A 19,856-nucleotide genomic window follows, 5' to 3' on the forward strand; every position below is an offset into this window, starting at 1 on the left:
TCACAGTGGTTGTTTAATGTCACAGTTTCACTGGTTTTATAGTAGCATGTGTTTTTGGACACTTTGGTTGTGATCAAATAAACAAATTTCAAGTTTCAATAAAAATAATTTGATTTCTTTTTATTACAAATAATTTTAAGTTTGTCTATGGAATTTAAGTTGACTTCTAAGTTTTAATTAGTAAATGATTTTAAAGTCACTACTGTACCTACTTTTATTTGATTATTTGAATAAGATGTGTCTTTGTCAATGTTTATCATTCAAAAGAATTAGGATAAATTTATTTTTAGTGATGTAATTGCATACTCTATTATTCAAATTGGTTTTCTTATTGTTGTATAAATTAAACTATCAATATAAAATTATATATATATTTAAGTTGTTTTTGCCAAAGTAATAAGATAGAAATTATATTTCATCTCTATACGTTCATCATATGAGTAGTCTCATACAAAGTATAATATAAGATAATGTTTCTTAAGAAGAATACTACAAAGGGGGGGGGGGGGTGAATTGTAGTTTAAGAGAATTGAGCTAATTTTTGCGGAATTGAAAACTATTAAGCTATAGGAACTTAAAGTGAACACAGAGAGATTTTACGTGGAAAACCTCTTGGCCCTAACAAGAGGAAAAACCACGACCACTTGGGATTTTAGGAAAGATTCTCCACTATAACAGGGCAAACAACCTATTACAAGCTAAAGAATCAATCTTCAAGTTCCTCTATAAACTTGAAGTTCCCAGCAGCAAGTCCCACTACTTGCTACTCTTTTCTTCTCTATTCTCTTCTCTCTCTTTCTCAACAAACTTCTCTAAAAGTTCACTCAAACTCCCAATTCCCAAATTACAACTCAATGACAAACTCTAGTGAAAGTAATTAAGAAAAACACTTAGTGGAATGCGACTCTTGACTCTTTTCATAAACAAGAAAGATGGATAAAAGTATTTGAGCAAGGGGTGAAGTTATTCAGAAAATAACTTCGATATTTATAGAAGAATGTTGCTTGGAGAAAACGCCATAATCTCCACCACTTGCACCACCTCTGTTTCATATCCTCTCCACTCCTCAGCACCACTTCCAAAGTTCTTAATCGTGTCCTAAAAACTAGGGCACATTTATTTCTTAAGGAAGCAGTACCTCTGTTAGTGGGAAAGACTGAATCAAACAACCAGTAGCGCAAGTTTAGGAAATTAAATTAGTTTTGCAGAGATATATTTTCAGAAAATAACTCCTTAGCGTTTAAAATATAAATTCTATAAAAGATTATCTCAAACAACTTCTCCTATTTTTTAGCAAGTCAATATTTATCTTTTTCAAATGCATTCCACTTAGCATTAATCCTAATTAATTTTCACTTACATAAAATCTAAAATAGAAAAATACTTCAGACTTTATGCTTCTCTTAGAAGTCTCTTCTCTGAGTCTTCTTTCCTTAGCTTCTGCTCCGAAGCTTCAGTTCCTTTGCAGGAACTCTTCAGCTGATCCCTTGGATTTTTAGCTCTTTGTTTCCCTTAGCTTTAAGTGAATCCTGTGACTTATATACAAATTGCAAGACTCACAAAATTCATTAGTTTCCTTGTTCGACTTATGTTATCATCAAAACATCAAGGGCAACAGATAAGTACTAGTATGTGAAACAATGAATTAAGTCCTCAACCGGCATTTTTATCAAACAATAACGCATGCATTAAGTAACAATGTATTAACTGCCAAACGTTATCAAGAGATATAAAACCGAAACAATACTTAAGACATACATTAAACAATGTATTAAGACATGCATATTAAGACATCAATTAATGTATTAAGTTATAACTGCCATACTAAAACAATTGAATTTGATGTACAATTAACCAATTGTTATTTGTTTTTCGTAATGACTCAAGGCAACATACGAGTCAAATTGCTAGTTAAATGAGTCCAAATGATAACTAAAAGTATTTATTCGTTATAGAGGAAATATATTCTTAAATTGCAACTCAAGTATTATGATTTTTCTTTCCTTATTTGAAGAGTGTAAATATTGATTAATTTATTACTAATTGCTAGGGATATGTGCAAATTATGTCATGTGCAATCCAAGATGCAATTTGATGGCTGCTAATCAGTGAGAGGAGAAAAGTCAGCAGCTTCGAAGAAGTAGCTTCCTCACTTTGTTTAGTACTCAACTAGTCCACTGTAATTATTTATTTAGTAATTTTGACAAGGACTTGTTATAATAAATCACAAGCTAATTATTAATTTATCTTGGTGTAATTAAATAAGGGACTAGAAAAATCTAATTAGTCAGATTAATAATAGTGTTTTAACTTGTAACTGATTTAAAATTACTTAAAATTGATTTGCAATTATTTAGACTGAAAGGAGTAGATGATAGGTGTGAAACCACATTAGCATCCATATTATGTCTGTAATTCATTTGTTAAGTATTTTGCTAGTGTACCCTAAGATGTTAAGTGTCCATGTGATGTGGGACAAAGAAAGTTCCAACACTGAGCTCTGACTTTTTCAATCAAATTTTTTAAAGTACGGAATACTTAAGTATTTGTTTAGTTTACCTTATTTACACTTATTTCAGTAAAAGTTCAGATAAAATAAGTCGGGAAAAATAAGTTTGTTAAGAGTTAATAGACCTCCTAAGTAATTTCACCTATCTATAAATAAAAATGTCCTAGCCTATCTAAAGAAAAGAAGACACTTTATTTCTTACAATATGGTATATAATGGTACCTTACAGTAAAAAATTACTTACTAATGTCTCAACTATTCATGTATGTACAACCTCATGCCTCTAATGACAATTGCTCATGATCATGCCTCCTAAACTACTCAAACATCTTATTCTATAGAAAAATACAATTTCACAATCTTACAGTTTCATGCTTATTTGCTATAATTCTTCAATGTGCTATAAAGCTAGTCAAAACAGCTTCAGATTGAAACACTGTTAGGAATTCCCCTGCCAGTGATCCCAACTCCACTTGAAGGACACAGCAATGTGAAGGGCAACTTAGCTGGACCAACTCGATTCTTCAGATTTCGATCATTGTTTCGTTCTAGGATCCTGTTTTCAATCTCCACTAGTGTCTTACTAAATCTTTCAAGTGCTTCTAATGGTTGAGAGTCAGAAGTCCATCCAGGCTCTCGCTGTCCAAGATACACCTCATCTGCAGAATGTCCTGATATAAGCTCTATTACTGATATAGCTGCCAATGTTCGGACTTGGCTTAATACTGTCTTTAAGAAAACACCATCTGGATTAGTCTTTAGCTCTTCAAACTCAGGAGTATTTGGTTTTGGCATGAATTTCCGGCTTATAGTAGGCCGGTTAGGCATGTATCCACCATAAGGATATTGTCCGAAGTTGACTACTGCATGGAGTGCAGAAGCCACCCATATAATGGTTGTGCAGGTTTCTATAAGTACATCTAATGTCTTCATTTCTGGCCACCACTTCTCGTCCTTCTTGTCACCATGACCTTTTTCCCGGATTTCTTTCCACCATGATTGGAGTTCAGGATCATTAGCAATCATGTCATCAGATTTGTAGTAAAACAAGCAATATTCTTTCACCCAATTCTCAATTGCAGTCCATATTTCTAGCCCATCAACAGCATACGGGTAGTCCTCTATGAATAGCTTGTACCCATGAGAGGCCTTGACTGCCATTCCTCTGAAAATAAATCAATGTGGTACTGAACATGTTAGTATAATAATTACAACTTAAGCTTGTCATTAAGAAACCCGCCTGGCAGCTTAAGCTTCTAGGAAAATTGGTTCTTATAAGCTCACTAATCATATCTTTGAAATATGAAATCCTGTGTCTCAAGTTTAACATCATATACCTCACTATGGTGATTGGTCACAAATCAAGTAACATACCTCTTGATAAGGTCTTTAGGAAGGGCTTGCTCAGTGAAAACCCAGTCTTTATACAGTGCGGATGTCCACTGCACAACATACTTTCGGGGAAAAACTGCTGCCTCAAACAACCCATCAGCATTAAGTGCAATCTGTCGCGCTATTGTATTTACAGGCATTGTATCACGGAAGTGAGGATGCAGAAGTTTGTTAACTGGGTGTAGCATGCTCAACTGTCTATTCGTTGCAATTATAAATGGCTCAATCACTGCATGAGTGTTTAGCCTGTGAAAAAAACTTCTGAAATCAGAGCTGTGCACACAACTACTATAAGCTGAATAAAGAACTTTTTTTTGACAGATTTAATACCAGTGGCTGATGAGTTGATGATAAGCCGAGTCAGTAACAGCTACATAAGTCTTGGCCAATAACCAAAGGTTGGCTTCTATTTCATCCTCGGATGGCTTATATAATTCACTAATAGCACCAATTATCTGATCCCCTTTTGATTGTGGTTGACTTAATTCGATTACCAATGGCTTCAAAGTTCCATCATCTTTCAAAAAGAGAAGTGTTCTAGTGGCATAGACCTTTGAGGGAGTTTCTGTGTTGATTTTCATTAAGAATGGCATTACTGTGTCATGGTGATCCAATATGTATAGCCTATTACTCTGGATTGCCTGGTTGATGAATGAAAAAAGCGTTTAGGAATTAAAATTTCCATGAAGATGTCATCCAATATCATCCAGATTATAACATTGTTACTAGCAAACTGTTAAAACATATTACCTCTTCCACAGTTAACCCATCTAGATTCTCTTCAATGCTCTCTTTGGTAATTGAGCTGTTTTGGTTTCCGTAAAGTTTAGCATCTAGCTTACTAACTGGTGGAAACTCCTGCAGGAAATAATAATCACTGTAAAGGGAAAATAAATGAAATTTCGATGTGTGCAGAACAGTCTCAGAAGCAAAATCTTCCCGACTATGGTGCAATCATTGATTGAGCAAAAAAAGCAGGCCTGAATACCTCTAACCGGCGAATGACAACAGGATTTATACCAGCAAGCATCTCCCTGACAAATTCTTCATCAGTCCTCCAAGCTGTCTTATCCTCTGTACCAGAAAGTTCAAGATATCAAAAGGCATTAAACTTACACTTCCAATCTAGCATTATAGAAATTTTTTCCCATATTTGTGTGCTTCATCTAAAATAAAGTGCACCTTTTATTATATCAGGCATTGGATACTTCAGAAAATGTGCACCATCACTCCGAACAAGCGATTTCAGAAATTCGCCTGGTAAATTTTCCCTAATTTTTTCAGCGAATGGACTATCTGGCAACTTAATTCCTCCTTCATACATATCTAACACATCTTGAAAAGTGTCAAACTCCTTCGGTGTTTTGTCAAGCACCGCATCCACCAAGCCAACAACGCCATGAGTTATAGACTTGACAGTATCAGCCAAGAAATCAGACAACTTGATATGCCCAAACTTTTCGTCTCTTGGGATATAGACATCTTTTCCCCTGACTAGAGGCAACCTACTCTCAGTAAGAGGATCTGAAAACAATGTAGCCAGTTCAAAAATTAGTAGCATTAAACACTAATGTGATACTTAAAGTAGCTCTTTTACTGCAATCAGATCAGCTATACAAAGACAAAGAGTTGGTTACCTGTCTTTGTTGGAGGGCGGCTTGTTCGTCCTCTACGTGGATAAGGATACTCAGCAGATCCCCCATATATAGGCCGGACATGTTCCGGACCTTTATCTGGCTCTCCTAGATCATTGTAGTATGCATAGTCATAAACACGATCCCACTCGTGGAGCATATCTTTTTCCTTCCCTTCACCTCTCAAAATCTGTAGCTCTTCTTCGCGATACTTTCTTAATGGTGCAGGAGTTTGATGAGGCAAGTATGTCTGCTCATCATACACAAAAAACAGAACTGTCAAAATCATTCATCTTAATAATGCTTCCCTGCACTTTTGCAAACAAAAACAGCTAGACTGCTCTAGGAAATAACCTTGTTGCTGAAGAATATTCGATCTTTCTGGTAACGATGAGTCGGATAAACCCAAGAATTGCAAAGAAAATGGATCTTTCCATGACCAGGAGCACCATCCAAGGTAATGGTCCTTAGATAAAACTCACTGTGATGTTCATTTCTTACTATCAATGCACCAGGAACAGCAATCTCGTCATCCAAATCAAATTTAACTCTGAATGCAGACTCATCAGCAGCCAAACCAGTGGGTTTTTTTACCTTTTCTTTTAAATATGCTCGTTTTCCTAATTTACCTTTTAAATCATTTGCTGTAAAACAGAACAGTTTTCGTGTTAAGATGAACACAAATATTGATAGAGACATAGAGTATATAAAACCAATCCTAACCATTAGCTTAAGTTTTTGGTTGAATTGGTCCTTTAACCTGGTATCAGAGCTAACGTGACAAGAAAGTCATAGGTTCAAATCTAATCCTACCCCTTCTTTTAAATATAAAAAACAAACAATTTCCACAAGTAGAATTTATGTATGTGATTATGTGCTATCTCATTATTCTGACAAGGCTTTAGCTTCTACTATAGATTCTTCGTTCCTAAAGATAGAAAACGAGCCGTTCTCCCATTTGAGTTCATTTGGTTCAGGTCATATTCGAGTAATAAGTCATATATTTCAATCCAAGTCATAATTGAGTCTCACACCAATTAGCTTATCATTGAAAGAATTAAGCCAATTTTCGATACAGTTGAAGGTCTGTCTCACAATTTTCCAGGGTTAGCTAATTCAGGCAGTATCCATTACAAATGCATCAGTAAAATCAGATTGCAGAAAATACAATTCCAAGACACATGAATAAAAACAAACTTCAATTATACTATTAGTCCACAAATCATCAAAATATTTGTTTTTTCAAGTTATTGGCTTCATCTTAATCTGATACAATCAAGCACAAAAAAACAACAGAATTAAACACACAAAAATGCAGAACATACAAAACAATCATAATAAAACTCAGTAACAGAAATACTGTAACAAAAGATAATCAGAATTTACCAGCAGGATCACTGTGAACAGCACTAACAAGCTGAACATAAATCTTTCGTCGAAAAATACGATCAGTAAGATTTTTCTTCGTGTTCTTCAAGATTACAGTACCTTCCATACTCCCTTTACCATTTTCTCCATCTTCCTTGAGCATAGCAGGAGCTTTTTTGTCAAATACATTGATCAGTCTTGGGCAATGCATATTCAGGTAATTACTCGTAAAACAACACCGCCTTTTCGTGTTTTCTTTAACTTTTTTAGGCTAGAATTTCTGAGTTTTGAGTAGTAAAATTTCAGAGTTTTTTTTCTATGAAGAAGTAGAGAAGCTGATAATGAAGCTGGTTTTGTTTGGCAAAAACTGGTTATTATAAGCCATAAAATTAAGTTGTTATCTTTCTGTATTTGGGGTAAAAAAAGAAAAAAAATAAAAAAATTACAGTCTTGTTATTTTCATTTTGCTGTATTTTCTGTCAATAACATGTGTTATAGACTTTGTACGAAGGTATTGTCTTCACATATGAATTGACTTTCAACTCTAAATTAAAGTGTATTTTAGGGAATAAAATCTTTTCCTCGATTCACACTTTTTTTTCTATTCATCTGTCTGTAACGACGTTCATACTTCCTTTTAGATATTAATGAGAATAACTTATGCAACATTGTATTTAATTGTTGTAACTACTTCGCTAATGAGATCATTCAAAGCTAATTTTTTAGAAGTTGATATTGACACAAATGTAAAAATACAACTTATTCAAGTATTATCTTACTTGGTAGTTGACTAGTTGGTATATTAGTATGTATTGTATGGAGTAATAGAATTTAAATATATATAGATAATTATACTATCAAAGTTGATAAACCTTAGTTTTGTTGAAAGTGAAAGTGTGAATTTATTTATTTATTTTTTCTGTTTAGCGTGAAATTAATCGCGTGTTTTTATATAAAGTATTATATGGTTACATCAATTACTCGTAACAAGTTTCATTTTCTAATTAATTATGATTCTCCAAAAGACAATTAACATAGTTTGATGTGAACATCAATTAGTGCATTCTAGAATTCTTGAGCAATGGTAAAAATAAGGGGTAAAGATCAGCAAAAAGAAACCGGGTATCTAATTCTAAACCCAAAACTGTAAGTTTTTGCAAAAGCATATTAAAAAGAAACAAACAACAATTGAACAACACAAAGGTGCAAAAATTCTGATTACTCGGAACTTGAACTAGAATTTATTCTCTCTATCTTCTAGTTATTTGAATTTATTACCCCATTTCATTAAAACAATGAGTAACAATTTTTTTAATTTCACGATCTTCAATACACGTTTAGTTATGAGTTTGTAAAACTTAAGTCCTGATCTTTTTAATTGTATTTTTCTGCTCTGCTGACATCTACACTGACTTCGAATGACTGCTCTATAAGGCTCGGCATAAAATCATACTCGTTAGTGATAATATAACAATGTTACTCCCTTAGTTTTTTTTTTTTTTTTTAAGTGACACACGTTCCCTAAACGGTCGTTTTTTTATAAGTGACACACTTCCTCTTTTAGAAATTTCTTAGATTTTAATAATATATTTTCACCCTACTGTCTCTTACTTTATCATTTCTCACTCCTTTCATGGTCCCACTTCCTCTCACATTCTTTTACTTTATCATTTCTCACTCCTCCAACTTACCCCACTAACATTTTATTTTATTAAAGTCAATAAAATCTCCTAATACTCCGTGTCGGTCAAACTGTGTCACTTAAAAAAAACGGAGGGAGTAGAAATAACGGAGGGAGTATGATTCGGATAAAAGCATAAATTGTATACCCAAAAAAAGGGGTAAAAAGTGACGTACGTTTATTTGCCTTTATTCTATTGTCGGCTGGTAGGATTAGTGTTGGGGTTTAGTCTTGATTTTGTGGTAAACGAATGTCAGAGCATGTTATGGTTGGCTGAATAAAGTTTCTTCCTTTTTGCTTTATTAAAATTTTTGCTATTCATGCATATGAATGAAGTTACCTGAATAGAAGTATACTCCAAGACATACGTTTCGAACATATGTATATTGTACTCGTATAGTATAATGTATCATTCGAATGATTCATAAAATTATTACTATTACTAGGTAAATTATCAAAACTATTGCAATTAATGTAATGAGCTGGAAGCAGTGGCAAATTCTATCATCTGTCAATTGAGTTTTCCATATCATAGTGTCATAAATGTTGTATGGCGGACCCATGGTGTGGGTATGAGGTGGGTAAGTTCTCAAGTCCATACTATCGGATATAGACTTGTACAAATATTGACACTTACTTGATTTGTATGTCGACTCCAAATATTGATCTAAATTCGAATTTTGCCTGAAAGTATAAGATTTTATTCTTTACTTTACTTGAAAATCTCTCTATGTTTAGTACGAGTACATTCTAAAGTGAGGTGTATTAGACTATTAGGTGGGAATGTGGGATATCCTCGCCCTCATGTGCCATCGCTACCCAATATCAGTCATACATCAAACGAGACTAATATAGCAATATTCATATAGTAACTATGTAAAAGTAATAATCACTTTGATGGTGTAATATAAACTGCTCGGTAACAATGTGACAACGAAATCTAAACAGAAACGGAATGTACGTACCTTTAGGCAATGCAAGAACTCCTCACCGAAGTAGAGGTCGCGGTAAAGAGGAGGAAAATTGGTAATAATTTCCAAAAAGAGGACAACATCTTTGACTGTGACTGATAATAATGTGTGGGGTTAGCTAAGAAAGGTAGCAGTCAACCAACAGATAATTACTTAGATTAGTCAGGTATCAACCTTGACAAAAGTTCTTAGTAGTAATGTAATAATGAAAATATATTGAGAATGTAATAATGTAAGTACGGACTATGTAATTAACAGCTTGACTTGTGGAATTATGGGTCTTTGGTATGGGTTGGGTCTAATTCTTGCTTTATCAGTAATAATTAGAAAAGACTTATTATTTGGCATACGAGTTCAATCAAATGAAGTGTTCCCTTCGTCCTAAAATGATATTCTTGTTTTGACTTTTATAGTTTTACTAGGTTAAAATCTCGTGTAATGCACGGTTGCTCAATATTTTTGACAATAAATATTACTCCCTCCGTTTCAATATGATAGTCCCATATAGAATCAATCACAAAAAATAAAAAAAAGTAAAAATTTGGATCCAACATTAAAGTCAAAAACAATTCAAAAATAGTTTTGCCTTATTTAAATTTTTTTTGATTTTTTTAGGAAATTGTCAACCATAATTGCATAATTCAAGGGAGTAATTTCTATACTTAGATTCATGTCATCAATGCACGGTAAATTAATTTAACCAATCAGAATTTAATATGTATAAAATAGGAAATAAAAACTAAGTTAAAAGTGTAATATAATCAATATGGGTAGATCTTTTTGAAACACCTAAAATAGTATATGGGACTAACAAATTGAAACTGAGGGAATACAAAATATAAAGTACTAGGTTAGTTCCCGTGCCATGCACGGTAATCTTCAATAACCACTACTACCTCTATTTCATATTATTTGCAAACTATCTATATAATTAATTTTTATAAACAAAAAAAATAAATCTAAAAATATAGTTGACAAATTTTGAGCAAAATAAAGGATTACAAATGATATTTTAGATATCAAATGATGTAGATTGAGCGAAATTATGTTAAGAAATTTTTTTATAGCCATTTATATATTTATGTTAAAGATATGTCAAACCCTTTTTATTTTAAGAAATTATATTATATAGGTTAGGGAATTATTTTTGAATATAAGATTTATTTCTTTATTAATTGAATATTTTTCAAAAAAAAAACTAATTCTTAAGGACACACCAGAAAATGACACGTGTCATTGCTGGTGTGTCTTTTAAGTATATAGTTATTGATTGATTGATTGATTGATATAAAAGGTATTCATAAATAAGTTGCAAAAAGAAAATTAAAATTAAAACTAGTACCTAGCCAAAAAATTTCATCAAGTATATTTGGAAAGATATATTATTAGATTCATCTATACTCTGTTATAGTATTATTTTTATAATCTTTAAATTTTTATCAATTCATAATTAAAGATATTGATGGTAAAGATAAGTTTTAAAGAACATACAAGTCAAAAACAATAACATTTCAGCTTTGGTATGGTATCCGAGAAATCAAATTTCATCAACATTATTTGTTGTATTTTTCTTTATAGTAATAAAAACAGTAAATGAACTTGGTGATAGAATAAATGAGCATATAAATGTCCAAGATCTAAATGACACAACAAAATGCAATAAGGTACAATTTTAGGTAAGGGACCATTTGAATATGTGTGATAGAGCTATTGAATGGACCAGGCTATATGAGAAAGCGTTGGTTGAAGGAAAAGAATCACAGCCAATATCAAGGATATGAATCAGACTAATCATAAATTGATTAACCAACCCAATTTAAACATACAGTATATTTTTAGAAATTAGGAATTTAGGAGTGATGTTTAGCTGTTTTTAAGAGTTAATCTGTAGCATATCATTATTATCATACAGTAAAGCAGGGAGTAACTTAAAACAAATTCTCCTAAAAATAAAAACAAATACTACCTCTGGTCCAATTTACTTGCAACAAAGGAATATTTATGTCTCACAAATAATAACCCTTTGTTGCGAGTAAATTGGACCGGAGGTAGTATTATTATATTTTTTTTCTAAAACTCCCACTTTTTTTTTTTTGAAAACTCCCACTTAAAATATATATATATATATATATGTAAATATTATCATTATTATTATATTCCTTACCATAGGTCACTTCAAAGTTTGTCATTATTTCCTTATATTTTTTCTGAATTCCCACATTAAAAAAAATATATAAATGTTTAATAAAAACAGAGGATAATAAATAGACAACTACGGAGTAACATGAAACATGTACTGTATACATAATAATTCAATCAAAGAATACAAAGGCCTGATGGAATTTATTATAGGCCGGTCCACATTTACATCTGAAAATAAAATAAATGCTGAATATATTTTACAAATATCACAAATTGGTATGTATATTGTGAATGTCACCTGAATTATATGCTGATCATTCCTACTTCAGACCATTTTTTTTTCCCCTGAAATAACAGGATAAAATGAAGAGGGGTTTCAAGTTGAAATGCTATTTGGTATTCCCTTACCAGTTATTCCCACACCACTTGAAGGATAAAGTAGAGTGTAGGGCAACTTAGCCGGACCGACCCGATTCTTTAAGCTCTCATCATTGTTCCTTTCGACAATCTTATCTTCGATTTCCACCAACGTCTGTCCGAATTTCTTGAATGCTTCTAATGGTGTAGGGTCTGTAGTCCATTCAGCGATGTCTCGTTGTCCTAGATAAACCTCATCAGAGGAATGACTTGATATAAGTTCAATAACAGATACACCCACCAATGCTTGATTCTGGCTCATTATTGTCTTCAGGAATGCAAGTTCGAAGTTTTCCTTGATCTCTTCGTACTCAGGAGTATACGGTTTTGGCATGAACCGACGGCTTATGGTTGGCCTGTTGGGTACGTAGCCTGCATAAGTGTACTGTCCGAAATTCACTGCTGCATGGACAGCAGAAGCTAGCCATATTATAGTTGTGCAGGTTTCAGTTAGGTCCTTTAGAGTTGTCATGCTTGGCCACCAAGTTTCATCCTTCTTGTCACCGTGGCCTACTTCTCTGATTTCCTTCCACCAGGACTGTAATTCAGGGTCAGTAGCAACCATGTCATCAGACTCGTAGTAAGATGAGCAATACTCCTCGACCCAAGTCTCAATCGCAGACCAAACTTCTAGTCCATCAACAGCATATGGGTAGTCCTTGATATGTAGTTTGTATCCATGAGGGCTTTCTGAGTCCTTTACCGCCATTCCTCTGAACAATATTGACAGGACATTGATTAAGTTTAGGACATTACAGTATGTTTTTTATTAGATTTGAATGAATTAGACATGATAAATAATAAGGTGACATACCTCTTGACAAGGTCTCTTGGAAGAGCTTGATCAGTGAAAACCCAGTCTTTGTACAGTTTGGATGACCACACTGCAGAATACTGTCTGAGAAAGACGGCTTGTTCAAACAAACCATTAGGGTTAAGAGCAGTCTGCCGTGCTATGGAATTTATGCGCATTGTATCTCGAAAATGTGGATGCAGAAGTTTGTGAACTGGGTGAAGTACACTCAGCTGTCTATTTGATGCTATTACAAATGGTTCAATGACTGCATGCGTGTGTAACCTGTCCAAGAGAAGATACCCCGCCAGAAGTCAGAGCTTGAAAAATGGCATTTATATTACAAGGTAAACATAGCTTTAATAAAAAAAATATAGTACCAATGGCTGATAAGCTGATGATAACCAGCGTCAGTGACAGCCACATAAGCTTTGGCTAACTGCCAAATAGAGCCTTCAATCCCATCTTTGGCTGGTTTGTATACTTCGCTAACAGCACCAAATTGATCCCCATCAGGATGTGGTAGGCTTAGTTCAATCACCAATGGCTTCAATGTTCCATCATCTTTTAAGAAGAGGATTGTACGGGTGGCATAAACCTTTGAAGGAGTATTCGTGTTGATCATCGTTAGATATGGCATCATCGTATCATAATGGTCCAATATGAATAGCCTTTTTCTCTCAATTGCCTAATTCAGGGTTAAGAAAGAGATAATTAATATAAGAATGAAGATATGAGTAGGAATAACATGACTGGAAACCAGTTGAGAATGCTACCTCATGTACAGTTAGACCATCTAGATTTTCTTCTATAATGTCCTCAGTGATTGAGCTTCTATGGTTTCCATATGCTGAGGGATCAAGCTTACTAACCGGAGGGAATTCCTGCATTTCAAACGGAAATTTTATAAAATAAAGGGGGTGCATATAATGCTTTGATTCATATGACAAACATCTTGATCTAATCGCTGACTAACCAAACAAGATTATACTGTCAACCTTGTACAAGTGCATTACACTACTATAAGCATGATTTTCACAAAGGAATGCTAGGCAACCTTGCCCCAAAACATCATAACTGTTGATATCAAACTAGACATTCTTAGATTGCCTTATATCCACAACAAAGAAACTGAGGCAGACATCTAAATTCCTCTATAACAATCTGAGTGTATATACCAGGCAACTAACAGCTCAGTGTAGATTCGTAGCTTACAATTTAACAGAGAAGTAAACTTTTGCTCTTGAATACTTAAAAATTTAGTACGCTTTTATTTTCATATCTATATGATTGATAAATTAAAATACGGCCATGTATTACCTCCAAGCGACGAATGGCAAGAGGATGAATTCCAGCCAACATCTCCCTTGCAAATTCTTCATCAGTACTCCAAGCCGACTTATCCTCTGTATCAGCAAGTTCAGAACATTATGAAGGAATAAGTTGATGGATGTTAATGCTCCATTCACTGGTACAATGGCAATAACAGAGGCTCTTATACAAGCTATTGTGTACCTTTAATTATTCCAGGCGTTGGGTATTTCAGAATTGGTGCACCATCATTTCGAGTAATCTCTCTCAGAAATTGCGAAGGGAGACTTTGTCTTAATTGATCTAGAAATGGACTCTGTGGCACCTTAATTCCGCCTTCAAACATATCCAGCACGTCTTGAAAACTGTCAAACTCTTTCGGTGTCTTGTCCAACACTGCTCGGACCAAGCCAGCAAAGCCCTGTGACAGGGACTTCACTGAATCACCAAGGAAATCAGCCATCTTAAGGTTCCCAAATTGTTCGTCTCTTGGAACATAGATATCTAGACCCTTGAGCAATGGCAACCTGCTTTCAATGGCAGGATCTGCAAGGGAATTATGAAGATAATGTTAACACAAACGTAAGAGTTTAAGACTTTTGTTTAGCTTTCAAATTTTCAACAGTGAAAAGAGTAATGCAAGGATGAAATGTTATGAACAAATGGAAGTAATGTAACCTGCTTTTGAAGGTGGACGGCCTGTTCGACCTCTACGAGGATAAGGATATTCAGTGGATCCTCCAAATACTGGCCGGGCATATTCCGGACCTTTTTCTGGCTCTCCTAGATCATTGTAAAGTGCATAGTCATAAACTCGGTCACTTTCCTTCAGCATTGCATTCTCTTTTCCCTTCCCTCTCAAAATTTCCAGCTCTTCTTTACGGTAATTGGACAGCAATGCAGGAGTTTGATGAGGTAAGTATGTCTAATGTAAAAAACACCCGAAAATTTGATTAACAACAATCACCAACATAAAAATTTATTAAGACAAACAAGCCTGTCACAATTTGTATACATGCAAACAGCGAAAACTAGATAAAATTATGTAGGATGTAACCTTATTGGTAAAGAATACACGATCCTTCTCGTAGTATTGAGTTGGATAAACCCATGAGTTGCAAACAAAGAGAACTTTTCCATGATCAGGGACATCTTCTAGGGTCACAGTTTTCAGAAAAAACTCGCTGTGGTGCTCGTTCTTAACGATCAAGGCACCAGGAACAGCGATTTCCTCATCCCACTCAAATGTCACATTGAATACAGCCTCCTCAACTGCTAAGCCAGTGGAATTTGTGTTCCAGCCCTTCAGATAGGAAGGTTTTCCAAGTTTACCTTTCAAGTTGTTAGCTGAAAAACATACAAATTTCCATGTTAAATGCATTTTCTTATTATTATTAAAGATTGGGACAAATGAAATATACATATACAATCTAGAATTTCATGTTTTCTTAGCATGAAATTTTGCAAGGATAAATTAACTTCTCAATAATGATACAAGCACATTGCACTTTTGATCCAATCCCATCATATGAAATTAACTAATAGTTACATACTTCGTATAATGTTTTAGCTTGTCTAGGAAAAAAAATGTCACACATTTTTTAATTAGTAGAGAATTTTAATTGAATTTCCTAATAAATCATTGTACGAAATACGAATTAAGGGGTAGAAAGAATTTTGGATTGATTCAATTACCTATAAGAGTTCTACCAATTCCTATACGAACCCGGGTACACCAAATGACCAAGAACACGTAGAGGTAGGTACACCAAAGGGTAATTATATACGCATTTGATCGATTTTTTCTTTGCTCATTTTAAGATTTCTAAATGGGTAGTGCACAATATATCAGGAATTCCACTCAATTCGATCAAGTTTAGTTTGGATCAATTTAGGTTTGTGCTATTAGAAAATTTAATATAAGTACAACAGATAATACATTGGTCAAGTAAGGTTGAATTCGGGTTATTAGAGTTCAATTCAGGTTTTCTTAGTAACTTCATTCGAGTTAAATTATCGGGTCGGATCAAAGATTGTCAGCTCTAGCAATCATAATTAGATATTCATGTCACAAACAGTAATAATACCCAAATAAACGAAGTTTCAAATAAACTGGATATCATTTATAATTAAATATCACCTACAAATTACAATGAATTGAATAAAAATACATTAACTTCATCAATTCAGCAAAATTTGTTTTTTTTTTTTTTTTGGCCCCTTTACATACAAACGCATAATCAAAACAACATTAACTTTATAATTTAATAATTTTGACGGAAAACCTATATAAAAATTAAAATTAAAGGATAATAATGAGTTATAAATTACAATACCTGAGAAAGGTTAGTTAAACGCAGTCGTTTAAAAGATTTTTGTGGAAAAAGGTGGAAGCGTGAGTTTGATGATGCAAGGTTTGTTGAGAAGGCGGTGAATGCTGATGACAATGATGGAAGTTTTTTTTTTTTTAATTCGTTTTCCTTTCAACCAATAACTCATTCCCATTTTCCCCGTATAAAAAATATAAATAATCATGTGTAATTTTCTATTCCCCTTCCAATTTTTATTTGTTTTGGTTCAGTCAAATAATATTAAGACATGTTCACACTTACTTAATTTCAGTTCAGTTCAACTCCAATCTGTTCTGTTTAGTTCAGCTCCTAATCTCCCTCTCTCATAAAATATTCATTTCAGCTCAGTTCAGTTCAATTTAGCTCTAATCTGTTCAGTTCAGTTCAACTCAGTTCAGTAAATGTGAACAGACTCTTAGTTTGTACCAATTAGTTGTTGATGTAGTGGTGATTGAGATTTGGGACTACACTTGGTAGAGAGGACCTGTGTCGATCCCTCGCAACAACAATTGGGAGGGGATTAGAACTTAACCACCTAGAACTGATCCCGAATTCAAATTAGCCAAAGGGTGAAACACCAAAAAAATAAACAATATCATATTTGTAATGTACGAGTACTAGAATAATGGCCTTCTTGGAAATTGATATGTATCTAAAAATCTTAAATTGTTTTTTTTTTTTTGCTTTTGAAATCATTTACAAAACACCATTGAGTTGGGGAATTAAAGTTTTATTTTGTGTTACAATAAAAAAATATTATCTACTAATATACGAAGTATATATTTAAAAATCATATTTCAATGATTTAGGTTCATAAATAAGAGAGTGAGGGATAGCTGAAATGGTTAGAGGCAGAGCTTCCCTTTCAGTTCCAGCCAAAAGATTTTAAGTTCTATTCTCACCCGCCCTTATGGTGCTCTAAAGACCAAAAAAAGAATCACCCTTACTTCTTTCAAAATTCAATATGTGAACACCATCCTTATGATGAGAGTTTCATTCATTAAGGTCATTTTTGTAAACTTAGTTTCGAAATTCTACAAAATTAAGAAAAATGTCATTAATGAAATTATTTATATTGTGACATTTGTGAGTTTGTGAGCGTCCGTCCATGATGGGGTTTTCATCATATGAAGTTCTCACCTAAGGGTGGTTCTTACCAGAACTTCACCCATGTTTCAATTGGGCTATAAAAAGTTTTAATTTAACATTCTACTATGGGTAGCTCTACCAATTACAATTAAACCGGTTAAGGTTAACAAAGAATATATTACAAAAAATATTCACTTTATTGAGTTTATTTTAATTGTCACTTTTCTGAATATAATCTAGCTATGATACTTTTCAGGCACTTGTATGAACTATCATAGAAGATTTTATATTTTTCTTGAATTTATCTTATCATAATATATTAACACTTATTTGAGCAATTTATTTTTCTTAATAAAATAAGTAAATTTAGGTGAACAAAACAAGGTCTAAATTAAATGGGGGATGATAAAGGATTTAAAACTACCCTAATTTGAATAAAGTAATATCATACGAGTTTAGAACTTAATAGATAGAGTAGCACGGTTTGAGTCTAGATCCAAAATTCTAAACCCATACTATAGCCTATTGTAGGACCCTTGAGGCTTGCGTAGGTACATACATTACATAAATTGATATAACATTAATTTTGACATGCATGGCAAAATCAAAAGTCAAACACAAATAGTGTAATTAAAGGTTTTATTTATTTTTATTTATCAACTATCTATTACACACATATTGATTTGCATGGATGGATTAGGTTAGGTATTAATAAGGTAAAAACTCTATGCTAGTATGGAAAAGGCAATTCTCTTCTACTACTCAAAGAATTTAATGGGATTCAACGAAACAAATTAAACCCCAAACATCAACTCTCACATAATTTCGTTACAAAGTTAGTCAACTACTTTATCCTCCTATCCCGTGCATATATGATTATAATGCTCTATTATTATAGCAAGTTCATGTAACATATGTATTAATGTGCTCGAATTCGATCACCTTCATTCTATTAAATTCAATTCCATATGAATATTATGAATAATGAATGAATTTCGGATTTTTTAAATTATACATTCTTAAATTAAGAACGAGAAAATAACAAACCTGGATCAGCATTGACAGCACTAACAAGCTGAAAAGACACTTTCTTTCCTAGCAATATCTCATGAACACCATCAAGAAATGATGAACTCAAATCTTTGAAATCCAATAAAGTGTTCTTCTTCTGCAACACAACTGTTCCCTTCACGTTAACCATCTCCTTAATTCTTAATTATTGAATGATTCTTGAAGATAATAATATGATTATATTTCAACTCTTTTTGTAAAAAAATATATGAATAATATATGTGATGTCTCGTAGGTTTTGAATATGTATGAATTGAAAATGATGGTGATGATGGTCTATATTTATAATAAAACCTATACGCGCATGTTTAATTATTTTATTATTGTGTTAGTTGTTTCAAAAAAAAAAAAAAAAAAAAATTTATTGTGTTAGTTGAATGAGTCCCATATATTACAAAAAAAAATGGCAGCCTCTCACAAGTTTGGTTGATTATATTATATTAATACTTAGGTTTGATAAGTACGATGCTAATTTTTTTTCGTACAAAAAAGTAAGCGTGGAAAAATTATTCTAGTGCAAGACAACTAATTTTAAGGACAAGTAACTTAATTGAAGACTTCTTAAGAAAAGTGTCTCTATAATAACCCTGTTCGGCAAAAGTAATTGTGGTAGTATTTGATTTATACTTAGTATTGAAAGTTAAAATTCTAACAAAACTAAATAAGAGTAAAGGACCATGGAACACAAATGAACTCGGGTGACTTTCTAAGATTGTTTGCGGAATGAATGTGGTTCTGGTTGAGGCTTTCTAACAATTCAATGATTTTTTCATAACTAAAATTTGATAAACTAATAAGAATTTTTTGGAAATTTTAGGGGTATAGGGGTACTTGTATTGAAAAGTTATAGAAATGTTTACTCATTTGTACATTTTAAAAAATTACGAAAAACACTTTGACTTTCAGCTCTACTTAATTATTATACGGTACAAATGTTTTAAACCCGACCCCTCCTAGAATTGAGCAAGGGTGTAGAATGGTAACGTACGTGGTTGAACCTTGACCAATGAATAAACAAAGCCGTCATTAACCTAAGCTAGGTCCACATAGGAGGCTTAAATAATCTCACAACTTGCATCGCTGATTTAGTCCAGACTCCGGTGGCTTTTCTAACCAAATTGCCCTCC

At 33.1% G+C, this 19,856-nt stretch overlaps 2 protein-coding genes across 2 annotated transcripts; both read right to left on the reverse strand.

The window, feature by feature from the left end:
• Positions 1 to 2,680: 2,680 nt before the first annotated feature.
• On the reverse strand, positions 2,681 to 7,269 carry LOC145606161 (putative linoleate 9S-lipoxygenase 5). The gene is made up of 9 exons (XM_081662214.1): positions 6,922 to 7,269; positions 5,890 to 6,179; positions 5,539 to 5,785; positions 5,084 to 5,425; positions 4,890 to 4,975; positions 4,652 to 4,759; positions 4,232 to 4,542; positions 3,884 to 4,147; positions 2,681 to 3,674 (listed from the first exon to the last, which is right to left on the reverse strand). The coding sequence occupies exons 1-9, from the start codon at positions 7,112 to 7,114 to the stop codon at positions 2,933 to 2,935; spliced, it is 2,583 nt and encodes an 860-aa protein (XP_081518340.1). The 5' UTR covers positions 7,115 to 7,269; the 3' UTR covers positions 2,681 to 2,932.
• A 4,567-nt stretch (positions 7,270 to 11,836) lies between these two features.
• Positions 11,837 to 19,033, reverse strand: LOC145605539 (putative linoleate 9S-lipoxygenase 5). The gene is made up of 9 exons (XM_081661611.1): positions 18,706 to 19,033; positions 15,276 to 15,565; positions 14,897 to 15,143; positions 14,423 to 14,764; positions 14,228 to 14,313; positions 13,684 to 13,791; positions 13,288 to 13,595; positions 12,929 to 13,192; positions 11,837 to 12,827 (listed from the first exon to the last, which is right to left on the reverse strand). The coding sequence occupies exons 1-9, from the start codon at positions 18,857 to 18,859 to the stop codon at positions 12,074 to 12,076; spliced, it is 2,553 nt and encodes an 850-aa protein (XP_081517737.1). The 5' UTR covers positions 18,860 to 19,033; the 3' UTR covers positions 11,837 to 12,073.
• Positions 19,034 to 19,856: the final 823 nt, after the last annotated feature.

Source organism: Chenopodium album, chromosome 22 (assembly GCF_948465745.1).
Source record: "Chenopodium album chromosome 22, dcCheAlbu1.1, whole genome shotgun sequence".
NCBI lineage: Eukaryota > Viridiplantae > Streptophyta > Magnoliopsida > Caryophyllales > Amaranthaceae > Chenopodium > Chenopodium album.

What these genes read in the sequence shown, in the direction of transcription:
- LOC145606161 (XM_081662214.1), bottom strand. Translation starts at nt 7,114, where the DNA reads ATGCATTGCCCAAGACTGATCAATGTATTTGACAAAAAAGCTCCTGCT. An exon ending in AATGCCTGATATAATAAAAG is followed by an intron (nt 4,976 to 5,083) that starts GTGCACTTTATT and finishes TTTCTGGTACAG; the next exon opens with AGGATAAGACAGCTTGGAGG. An exon ending in ATGGGTTAACTGTGGAAGAG is followed by an intron (nt 4,543 to 4,651) that starts GTAATATGTTTT and finishes TTCATCAACCAG; the next exon opens with GCAATCCAGAGTAATAGGCT.
- LOC145605539 (XM_081661611.1), bottom strand. Translation starts at nt 18,859, where the DNA reads ATGGTTAACGTGAAGGGAACAGTTGTGTTGCAGAAGAAGAACACTTTA. An exon ending in CCGTCCACCTTCAAAAGCAG is followed by an intron (nt 14,765 to 14,896) that starts GTTACATTACTT and finishes ATTCCCTTGCAG; the next exon opens with ATCCTGCCATTGAAAGCAGG. An exon ending in CATCAGCTTATCAGCCATTG is followed by an intron (nt 13,193 to 13,287) that starts GTACTATATTTT and finishes TCTCTTGGACAG; the next exon opens with GTTACACACGCATGCAGTCA.